Source organism: Cervus canadensis, chromosome 31, assembly GCF_019320065.1.
Source record: "Cervus canadensis isolate Bull #8, Minnesota chromosome 31, ASM1932006v1, whole genome shotgun sequence".
Lineage (NCBI taxonomy): Eukaryota > Metazoa > Chordata > Mammalia > Artiodactyla > Cervidae > Cervus > Cervus canadensis.
The window spans coordinates 5,358,576-5,377,847 of NC_057416.1; the positions used below are offsets into that span (position 1 = coordinate 5,358,576).

At 46.7% G+C, this 19,272-nt stretch overlaps 1 protein-coding gene across 14 annotated transcripts in view; it reads left to right on the plus strand.

The window, feature by feature from the left end:
• Positions 1-19,272, plus strand: part of MCPH1 (microcephalin 1) — a 220,651-nt gene that overhangs the window by 22,898 nt on the left and 178,481 nt on the right. For all 14 annotated transcript variants that reach the window (XR_006266847.1, XM_043454468.1, XM_043454476.1 and 11 more), the window contains 5 exons: positions 1,206-1,320; positions 2,312-2,455; positions 5,532-5,621; positions 7,525-8,685; positions 18,286-18,395. Coding sequence is in view for 13 of the 14 variants with exons in the window: in XM_043454468.1 (XP_043310403.1) it covers positions 1,206-1,320; positions 2,312-2,455; positions 5,532-5,621; positions 7,525-8,685; positions 18,286-18,395 (1,620 nt within the window). In the remaining variant the exon portion in view is untranslated. The remainder of the gene's footprint in view (positions 1-1,205; positions 1,321-2,311; positions 2,456-5,531; positions 5,622-7,524; positions 8,686-18,285; positions 18,396-19,272) is intronic.

Below are 19,272 nucleotides of genomic sequence, written 5' to 3' on the forward strand. Positions count from 1 at the left end.
ACTGCGTCACCTCCCGAGCAGCAGGCCCGGCCACCGGAAAGGGGCGATGCTGACCATCTGCCAGGGGCACACGCCCCCTGCCGCCGCCAGGGACCCAGAGGCCCAAAGCTGCACTGCTGATCAGTACCTTGCGTTCTATGCAGGTACTTGGCAAAGACGGCTCAGGCCAGCCTCAGGCCTGCTGGAATTAATCTTTCTCACACGCGTGCAACTTAACTTACTTGTTGTGTATATTTTCTGTCATTCCTTCAGAGTATGAGCTCCTTGATGGCAAGAATCTTTGTATGTTTTAAGACCAGTGTCTGACACAATAACGTTTCTGTTAAATGATGAATGAGTGAGTTATTAAGGAATTGAGCAGGGTGCCAGTCGAGAGCACAGTGTAGCACCGGCCTTGAATGGCTAAGAAGTTCTTCCTGTAGATTGGGACAAAGGAGATAGCCTGGGACCCACATGAGCACGCTGGGCTGGGAAGTGACTTCCTTGGATACCTGCCCCGGGCTTCCTCGTTGGTCGCGCTTTGCGTGCACAGTTACTGGCCGAGTGGAGTTACTGTGACTTGACGACAGTAAGGCAAGATTAAAGAATGGCTCTCTTCTTTGGTCATTATAATTCCTTTTGTGTCATATTACCATGTCAGGGTTTTTGGGGGACGGCAGGAGCACATAACAGAAGTAGCAAAAGTTAGGAAAAAGAGACTAATTTCAGGAATCCTCATGGAAACGATGCAAAGACCCTGAAAATGCCTCAGAAAACAGCTATTTAGCATATAGCTCTTTGCCTAGGTGCTCAGTTGCTCAGTCATGTCTGACTCTTTGTGACCCCAGGGACTGTAGCCAGTGATGCTCCTCTGTCCATGGAATTCTCCAGGCAGGAATGCTGGAGTGGGTTGCTGTTTCCTCATCCACGGGATCTTCCCAACCCAGGGATGGAACCCGCGTCTCCTGCTTTGACAGACGGACTCTGTACTACTAAGCCACCAGAAAAGGCCCATATAGCGCTTTATTCAGTCTTAAGTTTTGTCTATGTTCTCACAGTTGTAGGAAGAATAAATACTACGAATTCACATATAGTGCAAGAAATACCGCTCCAAGAAGGTTTTATTGTTGATTTTTCAAAAGATATCAGCAGTGTGTGTGAAAAGTTTCTTTTCCTGTCTTGCACAAATGCAGTAGGGTATTAATTTTTGTGTTCTTCTTGTGCAGCGCAAGTGTATGCAGCCCAAAGATTTTATTCCCAAGACACCAGAAAATGATAAAAGACTGCAAAAGAAATTTGAGAAAATGGCTAAAGAGCTGCAGCAGCAGAAAACCACTCTGGGTAAGCCGAGAGACGCAGGGTGTCCTTGGTGCTCGTGTCTGTGCTTGTGGCCTCGTCTGCCGGCTGACTCCTGTATCCTGGGGGCCGTGCTGAGGGGCACAGTGTTAGGCTCCCAGGTCGGAGACACAGGTCACTGCAGGAACCTGACCACAGCCATCATTGGGCCGCACTGTAGAGCTAATCATTTCACCAGGTTAATGGAACTGTTTTTTTTTTCCCAGGGATGATTATTAAAGATGTGATCTTTGATTAACCCTATTGGAATGAATCCATTTTTATTTCTTCTTTATATATATGTGTGTCTGTGTGTGTCTGTCTGTCTCTGTGTGTGTGTGTGTGTGTATTTTTACCCAGGACTTGGTGTTTTTATTTTGTTATCCAGAGTAGTCAGATGTTAGATGATACGTTCTTTTAATGATTTAGAAAAATACTTTCAAAGATCATCCGACTTTGAAGTACTTCATGTGTTCTTAGTATTTCTCTTTTTTACCTTTTTCACTGGTCTCTCAGTTCATTATTTCAGACCAGTCTTGACACATCACTGATATAGATAAGCAGTTTTATTAAACTATAATGCTTAGCATAGAAGTAGAAAGCATTCATTCCTCTAGGTGTTGAGCCTGCGCGTGATGCCCGATAACTTTCCAGAAATCTGGCTGAATCCCTTGTCCTCAGCTCAGTCCTTCCTTTGCCTGACAAATCAAGCCTCTTTACCCGGTGCCTGCAGCCGCCTCCCTGATGGGTCAGCGCTGACCGCCTCCTGTGCTCCAGGCCACCCTAGCTGGTGTCGCTCACATTGAGCCCGCCCCTGCAGGGCTCCGGGGGTGCCTTGAGCTCCTTTCTTGCCGCCAAGTTCACCTGTGGGTCTCTGTGTGTCTGTCAGCAGGGAAGGGGAAACCTGCGGAAGGGGGACAAGGGTGTCCTTAAAGGAATAACATTGTTGAGGAAGGAAGGCAGTTTTTAACTAAACTGGATATTTGTTTATTTTCAGGTACCAATGTTCCTGTCCTCTTATTTGAATCTAATGGCTCATTGATGTACAGTCCAACAGGTAAAGTCTACAGGGGCCACCACAGTGCAATGAAGAAGAGGCTGCAGGAGATGAAGGAGAAACGGGAAAACCTTTCCCCCACCTGTAAGTGCTGGCACTTGATACAGGGAGATTTGTGAACTAGGTGAATCAGTCGTGGAAAGGGCTTTTTCTTTTACATAATTATTTTAGCTGATGTTTCTTGATTCTAAGTGTTTCAGAGTAGACTTTGTTGATACTTTCTTCCAGAAAATCTTTCGATTTATTCTGGTTTTTTAAGAATATATTGGGTTTTTAGTATTCTCCAGGTTTAAAACCCTATTTGTTGTATACATTTGGTATTTAATATATTTGGGATTTTTCTTTCTTAAAAAAGTAATTGTTCCCCTCTTCTGAAGTTTGCTTTAGATTAGGTGTCTTGATTATAGATTTAGTGTCTTAACTTTAGATTAAGTTTACCTTTTACTTTTTATTTCTTTTATCTTAAATTTTTAAGTAATAAGCACATTTTCATAAAACGTTGACCAGTGTATTGTTTGTGATAAACATCCATCTTGATTCCCACCTGATTCTCCTCTGCCCCTGGGTAACCTGAGTTTTGTGTGATGTATTTCTCCAGGTCTTTGTCAGTGGGTCATCCATGTAGTCATGAAAAATATTAGGCTTCTGTATCTTTCTTTGCAGTGATATCATTTTTCTTTACCTAAATTAGATCATGGCATACCTCTTACTTTAAACCTTTTTTCATTTAGAAGTATCTTGGTGTAGAATATCTGTTTGTTTGTTTGTCTTTAAGATGTTGCATTGTCTATTTTTCTAGTTTTTTTAATAGCGATAGTGCTGCAGTTTTTATTTTTTTTTTAGCTGCATGGTATGTGGTCATCTTCCTTTCTGGCTATCCAGCTTGCTCCCTACTGTTTGCTCTCATAACCCACATGCTAGTGGACATGCTTCTACATCAATGTGTTTCTGTGTATTTCATGTATTTGCAATAATATTAAGTCACAAAGGCAGACTTTAACGTTTTTGGTAGATATTGTCAGATTGCCCTTCAGAAGGTTTGTACCATTTTCACCCTTTGCCAGTCGTTTGTGAGAACTGCAGTGTCTCACCCTTGGGAAACTGGATGGCATTAGTCTTCACGTCTCTCTCAATCTGAGATGGAAACATTGCAATTCTCTGTTTAATTCACTTCTGAGGGCTCCAGTGAGTTTGCTAGTGAGGTTGGGGGTCTTCACATCACTGCATTTAAATGTTATGCTCTGTACATTATCCCTGAATCTTTGTACCTGTTATGCATTATTTTCTTTCTGATTTGTAAGAGCTAATTATGTGTTACAAGGATTCTCTCCCAGCTTCTTGTGTGAGCACTTGTACTTATGTATCAGGCACTCAGCAAATAGACTGTTGAATAACATGCACAGACTCTGCTGTTTATCATCTAACATACGGTGACTTGGTAAGAAACAGATACGGTATATTTAAGGTAGACAAACCTGTTTGTTTTTTCCTTCTGGCCTTCAGAATTCCTGTGATGTGTAGGACTCCTACTGCACAAGGTTTTAAAGTTGTTGTAGCTGTTACATTTTCTTCTATTACTCTTACAGTTTAAGATTAGTTATTTCATCTATCCTGAGTTTATGTTTGTGTATCATATGCAGTGGGTAGTTAAGGTTATAAGGTTAGCTGTGGCCGCCAATAACAGATAAACATGTTGAATTTCTTTGTCCTGACAGAGGCGGCGGCAGGCAGGGCTGAGGGTCTGTGTCGGTGGTGTCCTGAAGAGCCTGGGCCCCGTCTCGCAGGGCCAGCTCCCTGTGAGCAGCCCCACCAGCGTCTGCCCACCGCCACTGCCGGCTCCGCTGGCCAGACCCAGTCCTGTGGCCATTCCTGCTTGCAGGTTAATGCAGCCATGTATGGCTCAAGAGCTGCAGAGGCAAAAGATAAGCAGGAAATATAATACAGTTCTGTGTGTTTGTTTTCATACATCTAATTTAATCTTCCAGTTAAGTTTAGAATGGCCAGTGGTATTCAGGATGACACAGCTAAGGGAATGCAGTAGTTTTAGCCTAGGAAGTAGGAGACAAAACCAAGTCGTCTGCAGGGCCCGGCAAGCAAGACTGACATATAGTCTTAACTGGGATGTGTATTCACACTAATTAAATTTGGTTCTGTTGTAAGAGGAAGATGGGAATGGATGTTGAGGTAGGACACTAGCTGTGTCCTAGGGGAATATCCAAATTGGTTCAGCAAATAATTGTGTATTTGCCTTTATATGTATGTGGAGTAATTTGCCTTAAACTTTGCTCCATTACTTTGCAGTGTTAATTATGCTATATATAACTGCCTCCAGCACAGTTTAAAACAACTGAAAATTTTGTCTCTGTGCTTACCTTCCTTATCATGGTCTATTCTTATTTTATAATTGTTTTCTCAGAAAAGTATCCTTTATAGTCTCCTCAAAGTCTTTGTCTGTGTGACCAAGGTATCGATTTTGTGTCTGATCTGCAGGGCCTTTGAAAATAACACCCATGGCCTTGCTTGTTAAACCACTGATCACCTGAAGGTTCCCTGTGAAACCTCCAGGGTTTGACAGCCTCTGCACGCTACACGTCGGGGCTGGAGAGGCAGTCCTGTGCCTGACGGAAGGTTCGGCAGTGTCCCTGGCTCCTGCCTGCTCGATGCCCGCAACATGCGCACGGTCCACACCCCCCCCCCCCCGACCCGTGACGCCCAGCGGTGTCTGCTGGGTGCCCAGGCGATCCCTGGTTGAGAACCACTGCTTTGCTCAAAGAGGCAGCTGTCTGTGATTATTGTGAAAAAAGGCCTTGGCTGTGGCGCAGTGAGACTGACTGAAAGGTTCTGTTTGCCTCTGTTGAGCTTCTACTTAGGTTCAAGGTGGCCGACTCCCCAGATCCCTTCCAAATTTTATTATCCTAGGGGTTTATGCCTTTTTTTATGGAATGACTTGTATAACTATATTTTAATGACTCTTATCAGCAATAGATTTGAGTAAGACTTAGTTTTTGTGCTTATTGTGTTGCTGAAGTCTAGAATAGGAAGTACAAGGAGTAAGTTGTGTGTGTGTCATACAAGAGCAGAAGGAGTGGGCCTGCTATCAGCCTCATCTGCTCCCAGAGCTCAGAGCTGTGTTAATGAGGAGTTGTGATTGTTTTTTCAGCCTCCCAGATGATTGAACAGTCTGATGATAACACTGTGAACTCTCTGCATGAAGCATCTTTGAACCTTTCACATGATACTTTGTGTTCAGGTAAAATTATTTTCTTTTCTGTGATATATTTAATATTGATAATACGATTTTCCTGTTTGAAGTTTTTTCTAATGAGAAAAACAATTAAAAGCTAGAATTTGTGAATTTTACTCTGAAATTAGGTATCGTAATTTACAAAAACAGATGCTTTACTAAACTTAAGGCATGAGAAATTATATGACTTAAGCACGTTTTTGGTTCCCCTGCTTTTTCTCCTAGATATTTGCTTTCTTGGCACAGAATCAATTGCTCGTTAAAAAAAAAAAAAAATTGTACATGAGCCAATCTGCATGCAATTTAAACTACAGTGAGTTTAAAGTACTGTGTTTAAACCATACAGTGATTTAAACTGTGCACTGAGCTTATGGTACTGGGAACCGATAGAGCCAGGAGAGAGTTGGTTCACACAGTGTGTGATGAATGTATGAACAAGTCGGGAAGTAGGTATAGATCACAAAAACTGCAGGAGATAAAAAACAAAGAGGATTTCTAATTAGAAGCAGTGTTGGAAAGAATTGGTAAAATTAGAGTTTTGTATTATGAATGTGGTTCTCTAAATGTGGAAGTCCTTATTTCACTCTAAATGATCACTTTTCCTGGGTGTTGTCTTTCTGGTCATATTCCATTTCTTAAAACTGTGTCTCCAGCCCCCATTGTGAGTGAAGTCGCTCAGTCGTGTCTGACTCTTTACGACCCCGCGGACTGTAGCCTACCAGGCTCCTCCATCCATGGGATTCTCCAGGCAAGAATACTGGAGTGGGCTGCCATTTCCTTCTCAAGGGGATCTTCCCGACCCAGGGATTGAACCCAGGTCTCCCGCATTGGAGGCAGACACTTTAACCTCCAAGCCACCAGGGGCCATGTAAATAACAGTGGTCTGTGGCAGGAATAGATTCAAAAGTTGTGAACTGTTACGGACTGTCTTCTGAAAGCCACCACAATAAGAAAGGACAACCAAGATACTGGGAGTTTAAACAGAGGCTTCGTTTTGTGCGTGGTTTAGTCTTTAATCTCTTTGTGTTGAAATTATTTGCCCACGTGTCTTGAATTATCTCCATCTTTTGTACTTCATGCCTGATGCATGTTATTTCATGTAAGTTGGAAACGAGTGGCAGCTATAATGGGATTTCCTTGTTTCGTCTCAGCCGGTTCTCCTGTTAGCCCTGTGGCATGGACACTGCTGTCCCCATTCTGTGAGAGCACCAGGCCAGGGCGAAGGCAGACAGCTCGTACGAGGGCCTGCCATTTGGCTGACCAAGCCAGGCTTTGACCAAGGCTGTCTGGCTTCAGCATCTTGTACTCCTAGGCCATGTCATGCTGCTTGTCAGCCTTTTGAAAAGTGAGCTGAGCTTATTCAGCTGCTATTAATAGAATTAAATGTGTGCTGCATTTCCAGCTGTGGGCTTCGGGACACACGGCACGGTCCACCTGCTGGGATTCCCCCCCGTTCCCTGGGGGCTACCTCCGTTCTGCCCCTCTGAGTAGAGTGTTAATGCTGTGGGTGGGGTAAGACCCGCTGTCGCCTCAGGTGTGGAGTCCATAGCGCTGGAGCCTGGACGTGGCAGCCTTCCATCTAGAGTCCCAGCTTCCTCGGGGGTCCATGACTCTTCCTGGAGCCAGGCGCCCAGCGGGTGGGCGTCCGGAGCGCATTCCCGCCTCCCGATCCATCTTGTCTGAGGTGCAGGGACCCCGGCCTTCCCGCCTCTCGACCCCATCCTGTCTGAGGCGCGGGGAGCCTGGCCTTCCTGCTTGGAAGTGCCAGCTGGAAGGCGTCCTGACAGGGCGGGAGGAGGACCCTTCTGCACCAGGAGCTGCGCTCAGGGAGCATCGTTGTATTGTACTGACAAGTACTTCTATACTAATTTAAACCCTTAAAAAGTGAATTGTCTTTCATGTGTTCCAGACAACTCTTCTGCCGGTGGTCTGCCCATGTCTGCTGACGATTCTTGTGGAGGCTCTGCAAGTGGGACCCGGGAGAGGAAGTGGGGCGAGTTCATTACTGAGAGGGAAAGTGATCTGTGTGCTGCGTCGCCGGTGTTGCAGACAGGCCATGGCGGCCCCTCGGCAGCTCCCCGTCCCCTGGGTCTCAGGACTCCTCCCAGATCCACCAGCAGTCCTCCCAAGGCAGAGACCCCCCAGCAGAGCAGGGCTGCGGGCAGGGTTGTCACCCCTGTCTCAAAGCCATCGCGGCCGGCGGCCCAGGGGCTGTCTGACGGGAAGAAGCGTTTGTCTCCTGTGTCCTCTGCTACGAAAGGCCACCCCGAGGGCCGTGCACAAGCCATGGGCTCCTCCGTCAAGAGAAGGAAGACCCTGGAGAACTGGCCAGCCTCAGAGGAGGGGCGGAAGAGGAGGCGGTCCCTCAGGCAGCGCCCTGCAGCCTGCCTGCGGCTGTGGGAGGCGGAGAGCGGCCTGTGCTCTGTGCGGAGGCCCGCTGTCAAGAGTCTGGCCCTCGAGGGGTCCTCATACGATGATTACTTTTCTCCTGACAATCTCAAGGAGAGGGTCTCGGAGGGGCTTCTTGGGGAGCAGCTGCCCTCCAGCCCCTCTCCGCTCCGAGGCCAGAGGAGCCTTTCCAAGACCGAGAGGACCAGTCTCCTGGACAGGGCTGACCTCTCCCTCATCGGCAGAGGCCCCAGACCTGCCTTCGGCACCTGCTCCACGGCAAAGCCCGGCCCCTGCCTGGAGAGGCCTGCGCTCTCCGGGGCAGACGCGGGGCTGGGCGGCGGGACCTCGGGGGGCATGCCTGCTGCTGATGGGACCCCCGGGCCCTGTGCCCAAGTCGAGGCCCAGGGCGGGGGCAATGCCCGCCCCGCTGGGGGTGACGTTCCGCACGCCCCCAGTGGACTCGTCCCCCGGACGGGACCACAGGGAGACCCCAGCCCTCTGAAAGGAAGCAGGGAGGAGAGGAGAGAATGCACTGACACCCAGAGCATGCAGAAAGAAGGCACGCCTCCCGAGACGGAGTCTGCTGAGGCGCGCAGTGAGGGTGAGCTGAACGCTGTAGGTGACTGTGCTGAGCAAGGATCCACGGAGAGGGAAGCGCCAGCCCAGGGAAGTAGAGAAAGTACGTGAGCCTCCTTTTACAGGTCTCTGCGCTCTGAGAATGTGCAACAGGGCGTCCGTCTGCCACACCTAACAGCTTTTTCTTAAGCAAAATATTTCTTTTTTCCCTTTTTAAAAAATGTTTGAAGAACGTATGTTTGATATTTACAATGGTAAATTCATTATTCCTGAGGAATAGACAGCTTACTGCCCTAAGGAGGTTCTAGGTTCCTTGCTTAAGCCTGTTGTTATGAATACATTTCTCTAAGTCCTATAGGTGCTGTTTTTTGTGAAAAATGGCCTAGAGAGGGTGTTTGTCCTGGTTTCACTGTAGCCTCTCACTGCAGCATCACTGAGCAAACATGCACACTAGTGGAGAGCTTTTAAAATGATCTGTTTATAACAGGGAGGCTGTTTACTTTAAAAGGGAAATTAAAGCAGTGTAAATCATGCATCTGTTTATAACAGTGAGGCTATTTATTTTAGAAGGGAAATTATGGCAGTGTAAATCATGGCATTTTGTCAAAAAAAGACAAAAGCATAAATATGGAAGTAAGTTAGCAATATTTATTTTTGAAAAAACTAGCTGGTGTTCTGAAGAAATATTTTTTTAAAATAAGCAAGTAGTTCATTGTAATAGACCTTTTTAGACTTCTTTTTATTTGCTTTAAGTGTATAATTTAAATAGATTTATTCCTATCTAATTAAAACCATGGCAGCAGACTATGCCATTATAGCAAAAGTAAGAACAGTAGAAAACCTTTTTGACTTTCTGATTATATGCACAAATAGGTTTCAGCAGTCAAAAGTGAAAAATCATGAACTTAAATCATCTCCACCTAAAGATTGGGTTAAAATTTCAGTGAGGCCAAGTTTATTCTTCATTATTTTGTTAAATCCTGAAATCATCTTAACCTTCATGTTTTTTTTTTCACCCGTCTTAACCTTTTTAAAATGGAGAAGTCATAGGGATTGAAATGGACATAGTTGTATTGCATATTTTTCCCTTGGGTTTAGACTCCTCAGAATCATCTCAGAGAATTTAGTCTGTGTATTATTAACGTTTTTATATCTGAGCTTTCTCATCCATATAAAACTTTATTAAATATTTATAAAATACATAAAATTTGACAACCTTTATTTTATGTTCCTTTATGGTTGGTATGTGCTTTCAAAATATTTACTTTAAAATGATGTCAGATCCGAGTTAATAGGAAACAGTGGGCACACAGAGTTGCAGTAATTAAGAAGGCCCTGACCTTGACCCTTACGTTCTCGTTCTCTGCTGTCATCGCCGCTTTTGAGCAACACTTAATGATGTGCGAACATAAGTCAAGTGAAATAGACTCTGCTCTCGGCTAGTGCGCAGCGCCCCGCGGCCCGGCGCTGTGGGCAGCGATCGGCCGCCCCTGCGACTCACCCACGTCCAGGGCCCTCTGGGGTCTGGGGTCTCGGGGTGTGCGAAGGACGCCAGAACAGCTCAGTCTGACTCAGAGATGGGGTCAGATGTACTCAGTGCACTGATGTCAGGGCATCTAGATGCCCCTTGTTGTATGTCATTTCAGTAGACAGAAAATCACTGAATTTAGGGCAGGAAAAGACCTAACTATCTTGTAACCTAACCGTATCCGTTTGTTTTGTTATGTAAAATCAGGACCCACCGATGTTTTAGGAGGTCCATAGTCGGCCCACCTGGAATTTCCCCTCTTTGGGAAGCCAGCAAAGGTAAATGCACTTTGCCTGCAGCCGTCTTAGACGGTCGAGAGATGCTGAAACTGCGGAGCAGCAAAGCCCAGTCTGTACATCAAGCTGTGCCTCTCCAAATCCTGATGTTGAAATAAAAGTCTTTTTTCAATTTATGCTTTCTGTTTACTTTTACTCATTGCCCTTGGTAGTATCTAAGATGTGCTGTAGAGCTTGTGAGAACAAGTTACTAAGAGACTCAAAAATAAATGTTAGTAGAAAAGTGCATGGAGGGAGAAACCTGATTTTTTAAAAAGTAACCATTGAAGTCATTGTTGTCATTCATTTGATCAATCCTGTCTGACTCTCTGTGACACCATGAACTGCAGCACACCAGGTTTCCCTGTCCTTCACTATTTCCCAGAGTTTGCTCAAACTTGGGTCCATCGAATCAGTGATGCCATCCAAACGTCTCATCCTCTGTTGCGCGTTCCTCCTGCTGTCAATCTTTTCCAGCATCAGGGTCTTTTCCAGTGAGTCGGCTCTTTGCATCAGGTGGCCAAAGTATTGGAGCTTCAGCGTCAGTCCTTCCAATGATTATTCAGGACTGATTTCCTTTAGGATGGACTGGTTTGATCTCCTTGCTGTCCAAGGGATTCTCGAGTTTTCTCTAGCAACACAATTTGAAAGCATCAATTCTTCAGCTCTCGGACTTCTTGAGGGTCCAACTCTCACATCCCTACATGACTACCGGAAGAACCATAGCTTTACTAGATGGACTTTTGTCAACAAAGTGATGTCTCTGCTTTTTAATACACCATTTAGATTGGTCATAGCTTTTCTTCCGAGGAGCAAGAGTCTTTGACTGCAGTTGCCATCTGCAGTGATTTTTGAGCCCAAGCAAATAAAGTCTTCCACTGTTTCCATTGTTTCCCCATCTATTTGTCATGAAGTGATGGGACCAGATGCCATGATCTTAGTTTTTTGAAGGTTGAGTTTTAAGCCAGCTTTTCCACTGTCCTCTTTCACCTTCATCAAGAGGCTCTTTAGTTCCTCTTCGCTTTCTGCTGTTAGGGTGGTGTAATCTGCATATCTGAGATTATTGATATTTCTCCCTGCAGTCCTGATCCAACTTGTGCTTCTTCCAGCCCAGCGTTTCTCATGATGTACTCTGCATATAAGTTAAATGAGCAGGGTGACAATATTCTTTTCCTATTTGGAATCAGTCTGTCTTTCCGTGTCTGGTTCTAACTGTTGCTTCCTGACCTGCATATAGGTTTCTCAGAAGGCAGGTGAGGAAGTCTGATAGTCCCGTGTCTTTAAGAAATTTCCAGTTTGTTGTCATCCACACAGTCAAAGGCTTTGGTGTAGTCAGTAAAGCAGAAGTAGATGTTTTTCTGGAGTTCTTTTTTTTTTTTTTCTGTGATCCAACAGATGTTGACAATTTGCTCTCTGGTTCCTCTGCCTTCTCTAAATCCAGCTTGCACATCTGGAAGTTCTCAGTTCATGTACTGTTGAAGCCTCACTTGCAGGATTTTGAGCATTATCTTGTTAGCATGTGAGATGAGCACAGTTGTGTGGTAGTCTGAGCACTCTTCGGCATTGCCCTTTGGGACTGGAATGAAAACTGACTTTCCAGCCCTGTGGCCACTGCCGAGGTTCCCAAACGTGCTGGCATGTTGGGTGCAGCTCTCTAACAGCATCATCTGTCAGGATCTGAAATGGCTCAGCTGGAGTTCTGTCACCTCCACTAGCTTGTTCATAGTGATGCTTCCTATGGCCCACTTGACTTCCACTCTGTGATGTCTGACTCTAGGTGAGTGATCACACCGTCGTGGTTATCTGGGCCCATAAGACCTTTTTTGTACAGTTCTGTGTATTCTTGCCACTTAATATCTTCTGCTTCTGTTAGGTCCATCCTGTTTCTGTCCATTGTTGTGCCCATCTTTGCATGAAACGTTCCCTATTAACCAGTAGTTTTTTCTTTCCAAACTTTGTTTTCTAGTTTCATAAACGAAACAAGCACATGCTCAGTGTAAGACAGATTGCTAAAAAGAGTAAAACTGTCCGGACCTCGCCTCCTTTTGCTGGTTCATTTAGCAGCTATTTCCATGCAGCTGTTGTGTCCCGTGGTCCCCTCTGATTCCCAGGGAGATGGGAGAGAAGCAGGCAGTGACCCCCGTCTTCCCCCACCCCACACACGCAGATGCCATGTCCTAATGAGATGGATGGACAGCACAGGAATGTCAGCGTCACGTCAGGTAGCAAGAAGCATGAGCAGAAGTGTGCTGGTTAGGGAAGGCAGCCCAGGGGGGCTTCTCGGAGGTGGTGGCTTCGGCCCTCAGGCCTGGGCACAGGAGAAGAGGTACCTTGTGGCTGGGGGCCATGTTTCAGCCTATGGAAACGGCAGGTGCCAATGTCCTGAGGTAGAAAATGCTCGTAGGAGCCGCAGTGAGACCACTGCAGCAGCAGCTACTCTCTGGGCTGAGAGCGACGGAGGAAGTGCTGTCAGGCAGGGGCAAGCCAGGGGTGCTTTGCTTTTGTTTCCAGGTGTGATGAGAAGCCAGTTGTGATGGATGTTTTGGATGTAAGCCTGGGTGCTTCGTGAACAGGCCGTGGTTGGTGTCTGCTAGAGACAGGTGCCAGCAATTGTGCATTTCCTTCCAGATGTTCGGGGAGGGGGGGAGTCGTCCACAAGCGCCTTCAGTTCAAGACGTCTTAGGGAGGTTTTACTGCATACGTAGGACTATGGTATCCTGTTGCCTGAATGTCGTCTTTTGTCTTTGAAACGTGTCAGGCATTTCCATATTGGTGTCAATGGAGCAGCAGAACTGCCTCATCTTTAAGTGTATTTCAGGAGTCAGTGAAGTTTTCCTGTGACAAGTCAAAATATCCTAAACTTTGTGGATCAGGCAAAATCAAGGTATGTAGGTATAGTGAGAAAACCATTTCCACCAATTTTTTACTGATGAAACTCACAAGTTCAGTAATTTTTTTGTAACACAATTCTAATGAGGACAGAATTCTCCTTTGGGGGAGGGATAACTTAATGGGGTTCAGATTAAGAGCTCTTGTCACCAAAACTGATGTTAATGTTTCCTGATGCTGCCACGTAGTGTGATTTTAGGGATTTCACCTTTGGAAATGCTATTTCACATGGATGGGGACTGCCAGATCCTGCTCCTAGTCCCTGAGCAAATGTCTTCCTGGAGCTCATGCTTGCCTAGGAAAGGTCTGTGGGATTCCCCGAGAGTGTCCCCCGCATGTTCTTTGTAGCGGGCTCTCCCGGTGCAGATGAAGCATGTCGGTTATGCAGTCACCTGGGTTTTGAGTAAATGTGTGCTTTGCCCTTTCCTCAAGGTCTGTAAGTCATTGCTGGAACTGTAGCTAGCTTGTAGGAAATAGATCATGTCAAATTTTCAGGAGAATTGAGATCCCACGGTTTTAACTTCTGGCACCGCAGGACAGGAAGTGTATAATGCTACTCGTTGTTACTTAACATGTGGAAATGGCTTTCGCTCCCCCTCCCCACTTGGGACGTCTGACCATAGCTCTTCAGGCAGCCACCTGAGTGGGTCTTCATGGTCAAGCTGATCAATCCGACTCCTCCTGAACTACTGCACAGCCGGGCCATTGATGCTTTTTCACTAACAAAGGTCGCTGAAGGGCTTCCTTACACTGGTGCCACGTGGCCGTGGGCAAGAGCAGAAGGAGATCCTTCCCAGGCCCACACCCTCCCCCGGTCCATTGGTCTGATTGAGGCTTGTCTGTGAATGATGGAGTTGCGTGTCAGCACAGAGACATACCTTATCTAAACTGTTCGGCCCTGTCCAGTTATTAGGTTCTTTTTCATAAATAATAGTCGCCGGTAGAGGCTGATGAAGGCTTCTTAACACATTTCTATAACGCGAACTCTGTCTACCAGCTCTTGTGGAAGGCAAGTCTCCAGACACACAGATGTTTATTAAACAGTTTGGCATGCAAATGGGGGACTGTCCACAGATCAGATCAGATCAGTGTGCTGACGTCTCAGGTGTTGTCCTTTAGGTTAACTGTGGTGGTGGTGATGGTGGTTTAGTCGCTAAGTTGTGTCCGACTTGCGACCCCGTGGACACCAGGCTCCTCTGTCTGCACCTGATCTGAAAGGTTCACAAGAGGCGGACAGGATTCTCGGGGCTCCTTTCTGGATACTGGGCAGCATCAGGCTGCTAGGAAGCCCTCAGCCCTATGGTTTCTCATGCAGCCATTTGGGACCAAGTCTTGGATATGACCCCCAGGTACCAGCTTTGGCACCTGCCCTGTTCATACAGGGGTAGGAGGGTCCTGTGATATTTTAGCCTGTCCCTGAATTTAACTGAGAGACATTGCTGGCATCGTTTACTCTGACTGATAAGCTGGTGGTATCATTTCTTTAATCCATTTTGCCAGTTGCCAGAGCATCGAGTGTCTGGCGGGAGGTTTACAGGAGTTGCCTCTAAGGTGTCGTGTTTAGCCTGAGTGCCTGCCCGTATCCTCTCCTCTGGAACCTGCCAGTCCTCTCACCGGGTGAGCGGTCCTGGCAGCTCGATGTAGGTTACTCAGCCTTAGCAGGAAGGCTGACTACAAGGAAGGTGTTAGAACCTGTTGATTACTTGACTTCATTTGTTTCCTAATTAATCATATGTGTACTCTGCACCTGCTATGTTCAACACGTGAGCACCAGCAGGGTAACAGTGATGTGAAGCTCCGTCCCTCTCCTTCAAGCTCAGACGTGTGGGGAACATGTGGTCAGGTTAACCTACATACAAGGATCAAGGAATTAAAAAGATGGAGAGGTGACTCCCGATGGGAGGGGTTATATGATATTAAAACTGGTCTGCGTGTTTAAAATCCATGTTTTAATTATCTGTACAATGATTATAAAGGAAATGATGCCACATCATCTTTTGAAGATTATGATTAGATTTTAGTTTGGCTTTTTTTTTTTTCCTTGACCTTTCAGTTTTTTATTTTTTTAATATAAATTTATTTATTTTAATTGGAGGCTAATTACACTATTGTAGTGACTTTTGCCATACATTGACATGAATCAGCCATGGGTGCTCATGTGACCCCATCCTGAACCCCCCTCCTACCTCCCTCCCCATCCCATCCTTCTGGGTCATCCTAGTGCACCAACCCTGAGTATCCTGTCTTATGCATCAAACCTGGACTGGCAGTCCGTTTCACATTGGCTTTCTTCTTTGTTGACAGAATGAACTTGATGTTTTGGCATGTGTGTGTGTGTGTGCATGCGCACGCGAATCATCAGCTGTGTCTTGCTTGCATAGAACCTGTGAGCTTGCATGTATCCCAAATCCCAAAAGTATATGTAGAAAGGACTTTCTTCCCACAGTCTCAAAATTCTGCATTCTACATCGCTTTTAAGTAATTCATTATTCAGATTTTAGGAGCTCAGAAGAAATTTCCCATTCGGACAGTGTTAAAATGTCATAGTATATGCCTTTGTCATTGAAATTATAGACTCTTAGATCAGGCCTCTCAAACCTTTTTGGTCTTTGATCTTGCAGAGTGTCTTGTTCCGGTAAATAGTAATTGCTTAAATGTGTTATTAGCAGTAGTGTTACTAGTCTTAATTCTGTGTCTTGGAAGTAGGAAGGTGGGGTGTGCAGGAGGATGGGTGTTGAGAGTAAGGGTTGGTTTGTGTTGCTCTGCCCTGGGCAGGACCTTGCCGTGGGCCACGTAGCTCTTAAGAAATTTAATGTTTTTCTCAACCGTGTGTTCTCATGCTGCCTCCCCATGGTTCTGCCCCAGAGAGATCGGCCCTCAGTATTGAAATAGTTCTTAATCCTGCTTATCTCCGCTAGGTGAGGGGAGGTAGTGATTTAACTGATGCCCTCTGAGAGTCAGCTGGGGTCACTTTCTCACCTTGATGGTACTTGAACCCAGACAGATTTTTAATTGGCCAAAGTTGAGGCAGCGTAACTTGATAAACATTCTGGGGCTGTGAATTTTTTCCTTTTGTATTTGGCCTTTTTTTCCTTTGAAATGGAGGCAGTGAATCACTTGTGTAATGAAGAGTGAACGTGAGGAGAGAAGAGAGTCTGGGATTTATGACTTGGTCCTGGATGATTGATAACACTCACCGTACCGGGGCGTGCTGGAGGAAGAACAGATACAGGGTGCACGTAGCACGCCAGCTGAAGGTTCTCGGAGGCATTCACGGTAGACGTCCACTAGTGCTGGGTTTATCAAGCCTCATCTCAGCTGGGAGGTCTTCGTAAGAGGCATAAAAGTGAGGAACTTCAGTGATGGATGACTTGCTGAGCTGGGGTGAGATCGCCTGTGCGGTGATGACAGCCTGCTCGAGGAGCAAACAGCAAGGGTCTCCAGGAGGTGGGGGAGCCAGGACGCTGGGGGTCGGCGTCTGCTCACCGGACTGCGGCAAGGAAAGGGGGTCGACCTGGTCTCTCCTTTCTGGGCCCTTTCAGCTACTTGCAGTTCACTGATGACATCCTTAAAGAAAGCATTAGTCAACGACTGAAGCTCTCTGTGAACTGATACTTTAACGTAACCACAGATATTATTTGCTGATACCAGTCTGTGACTGACTGCATGATTGTGAAAACATGTCATTAGCAATGTTTGTCTTAGGTGTTAAGCGGCAATAATGTGTATTCTGGATCTTTGTCTACAAAACACTTTGTTGTTATTATTTAGTCACTAAGTCATATCTGACTCTGTGACCCCAGGGACTGTAGCCCGCCAGGCTCATCCGTCCATGGGATTTTCCAGGCAAGAATACTGCAGTGGGTTGCCATTTCCTTCTAAGGATAGGGCAGTATCTGTGTGTCTAAACATCTTCCGTGGGCAGCTCCTGCATGTAGATACCTTGTTGACAAGTGCGTCGGCGTCCAAGGGCGATGGCGTTGTAGGCAGGCTGTGGCTGGGCCCCAAGTGTCGCCCGAGGCTGCCGTGTGCCCTTCATGTCGAGAGTACCCTTCACTACCCTACTGAAGGCGTGTATGTGGTGTCTGGTCTGCTGAGGGCTTCAGAGTGTAAAGCCACACAGCAGGCAGGCCCTTGGGGCAGAGAGAATGAGATCAAGGAGCAGGATACGATGCCGCAGCTGTCGGTGAAGCATCTCAGTTAAATAACTCACACTCCACTGTTGGCTGCTTAGGGTTTCTACACCATTTAGCATCTGATGAAGCCTCATTTGACGTGATGAATATGTTCCTTTTGGCTTATGTGTTTTCAGGACACGAGTTTGGTTTGAGGTGGAAGTTTGTGGGGCATAAAATCACCATCTCTCATTTATATAGATTGTAACCTGAAACTTCGTACCAAAGGCTGTTTTCTAGAGTAACTCAGACTTGCCCCAGAGCTAATATTTATTTCCTCTAATACAGGACTGCCTTCTCTGAGAAGCTGGTTTCTGATGATTAGATCAAAACTTAAGAATCAGAGTTTGAATAATACATAAAGTTTAGGCATCTTTAAAAAAAAATTATTTGACTGTGCGGGGTCTCAGTTGTGGCATGAGAACGCTTAGTTGGAGCACCTGGGATCCGGTTGCCCGAGAGGGGTGGTACACGGGCCCCGCGCTGGGAGCCGGGTGTCTTAGCCCCCGGGCGTCTTAACCCCTGGGGGCATCCCGGTGCGTCATCAGGCCACCAGCTGGACAGACGGGGTCCTGTGGAACTAGTGTTGTCACGTGACAGGCACGGTGGTTTCTGACCCTTGAGTTATGAATTCCTTGAGATATTGGAACATATTCAACAGAGTGTTATAAGTAGACGTCAAAGAGCAAGCAGTACACAATGTTTATTGTCAAAAACTATGGTTTCCTGTTGCCAGAATAAGTGAATTAATTTTAAAAAGTTTATTCGGCCTAAGTTGCATTAGTATTTCAGGCCATGGAAACTTGTAACTAATCTTCAGTCCACTTGGGTTTTAGGTGTGAAAAGCGGAGCAACAAGACACAGTGTTGTGGCCGGCTCGCAGAAAGGCTGCCAGGACCTCTGCAGACCGCGGGAGGAGTCCAGGAAGAGGGGGAGAGGCCAGAAGGTCAGTGTGTGCAAACATCGTTTCAGGCTTTCCGCTGCTGCCCATGCCGTGCTGTTCTGCCCTGGGTTAATGCCACATAAACTGCTCCGTCCAGCTTGCGTTTGATTTTTAAAAAATTAATTATGGGTGGATGTTGGGAAACTCTGACAATAAAACCAAGAGCACTGCTTACATTCAGGACAGAGTTATACTGGTGGAGCCAACCTCCTCACGCCCCTTTGGCAGGGCATTTCTCGCTTGTAAAAACGCCACCAGCCTCCCTCGAGCAGAGAGCGTTGGCTGAGCCAGCAATTGTTGTTCTATAATCCGAGTAAACAGCCACTAGGTAGGAGGTGAAGAACCCGGCCATCTGGGATTTGTGAGGTGATCACGGCCTGACCCAAAGCCCTCGGAGGGAAAGGTTTTGCTGCTGCGACCCGGTGTGCAGCCTGCTCTCTCTCTGTCTCCCCGCTCCTCTCTCTCTCCCTCTGTCTGTCCCCACTCCTCTCTCTCTCTCCCCCCTCCTCTCTCTCCCTCCTCTCCCCCCTCCTCTCTCTCCCTCTCTCCCCTCCTCTCTCTCTCCCCCTCCTCTCCCCCTCCCCACTGTCTCAGGGCTGCTGTGAGGCTCACGTGGGCCCCACTCCTCTGTCTCTCCCCTCCTCTCTCTCTCCCCCTCCTCCTCTCTCTCTCCCTCTCTCTGTCCCCACTCCTCTCTCTCTCTCCCCCCCTCCCCTCATCCCCTTCATTCCCCTCTCTCCTCCCCTCCTCTCTCTCCCCTCTCTCCCCTCATCCCTCTCTCCCTCCTCTCTCTCCCCTTCCCCTCTCTCGTCCCTCTCTCCCTCATGCCCTCTCCTCCGTCTCTCTGTCCTATCCTCTCTCTCCCTCTCCCCCCGCTCCC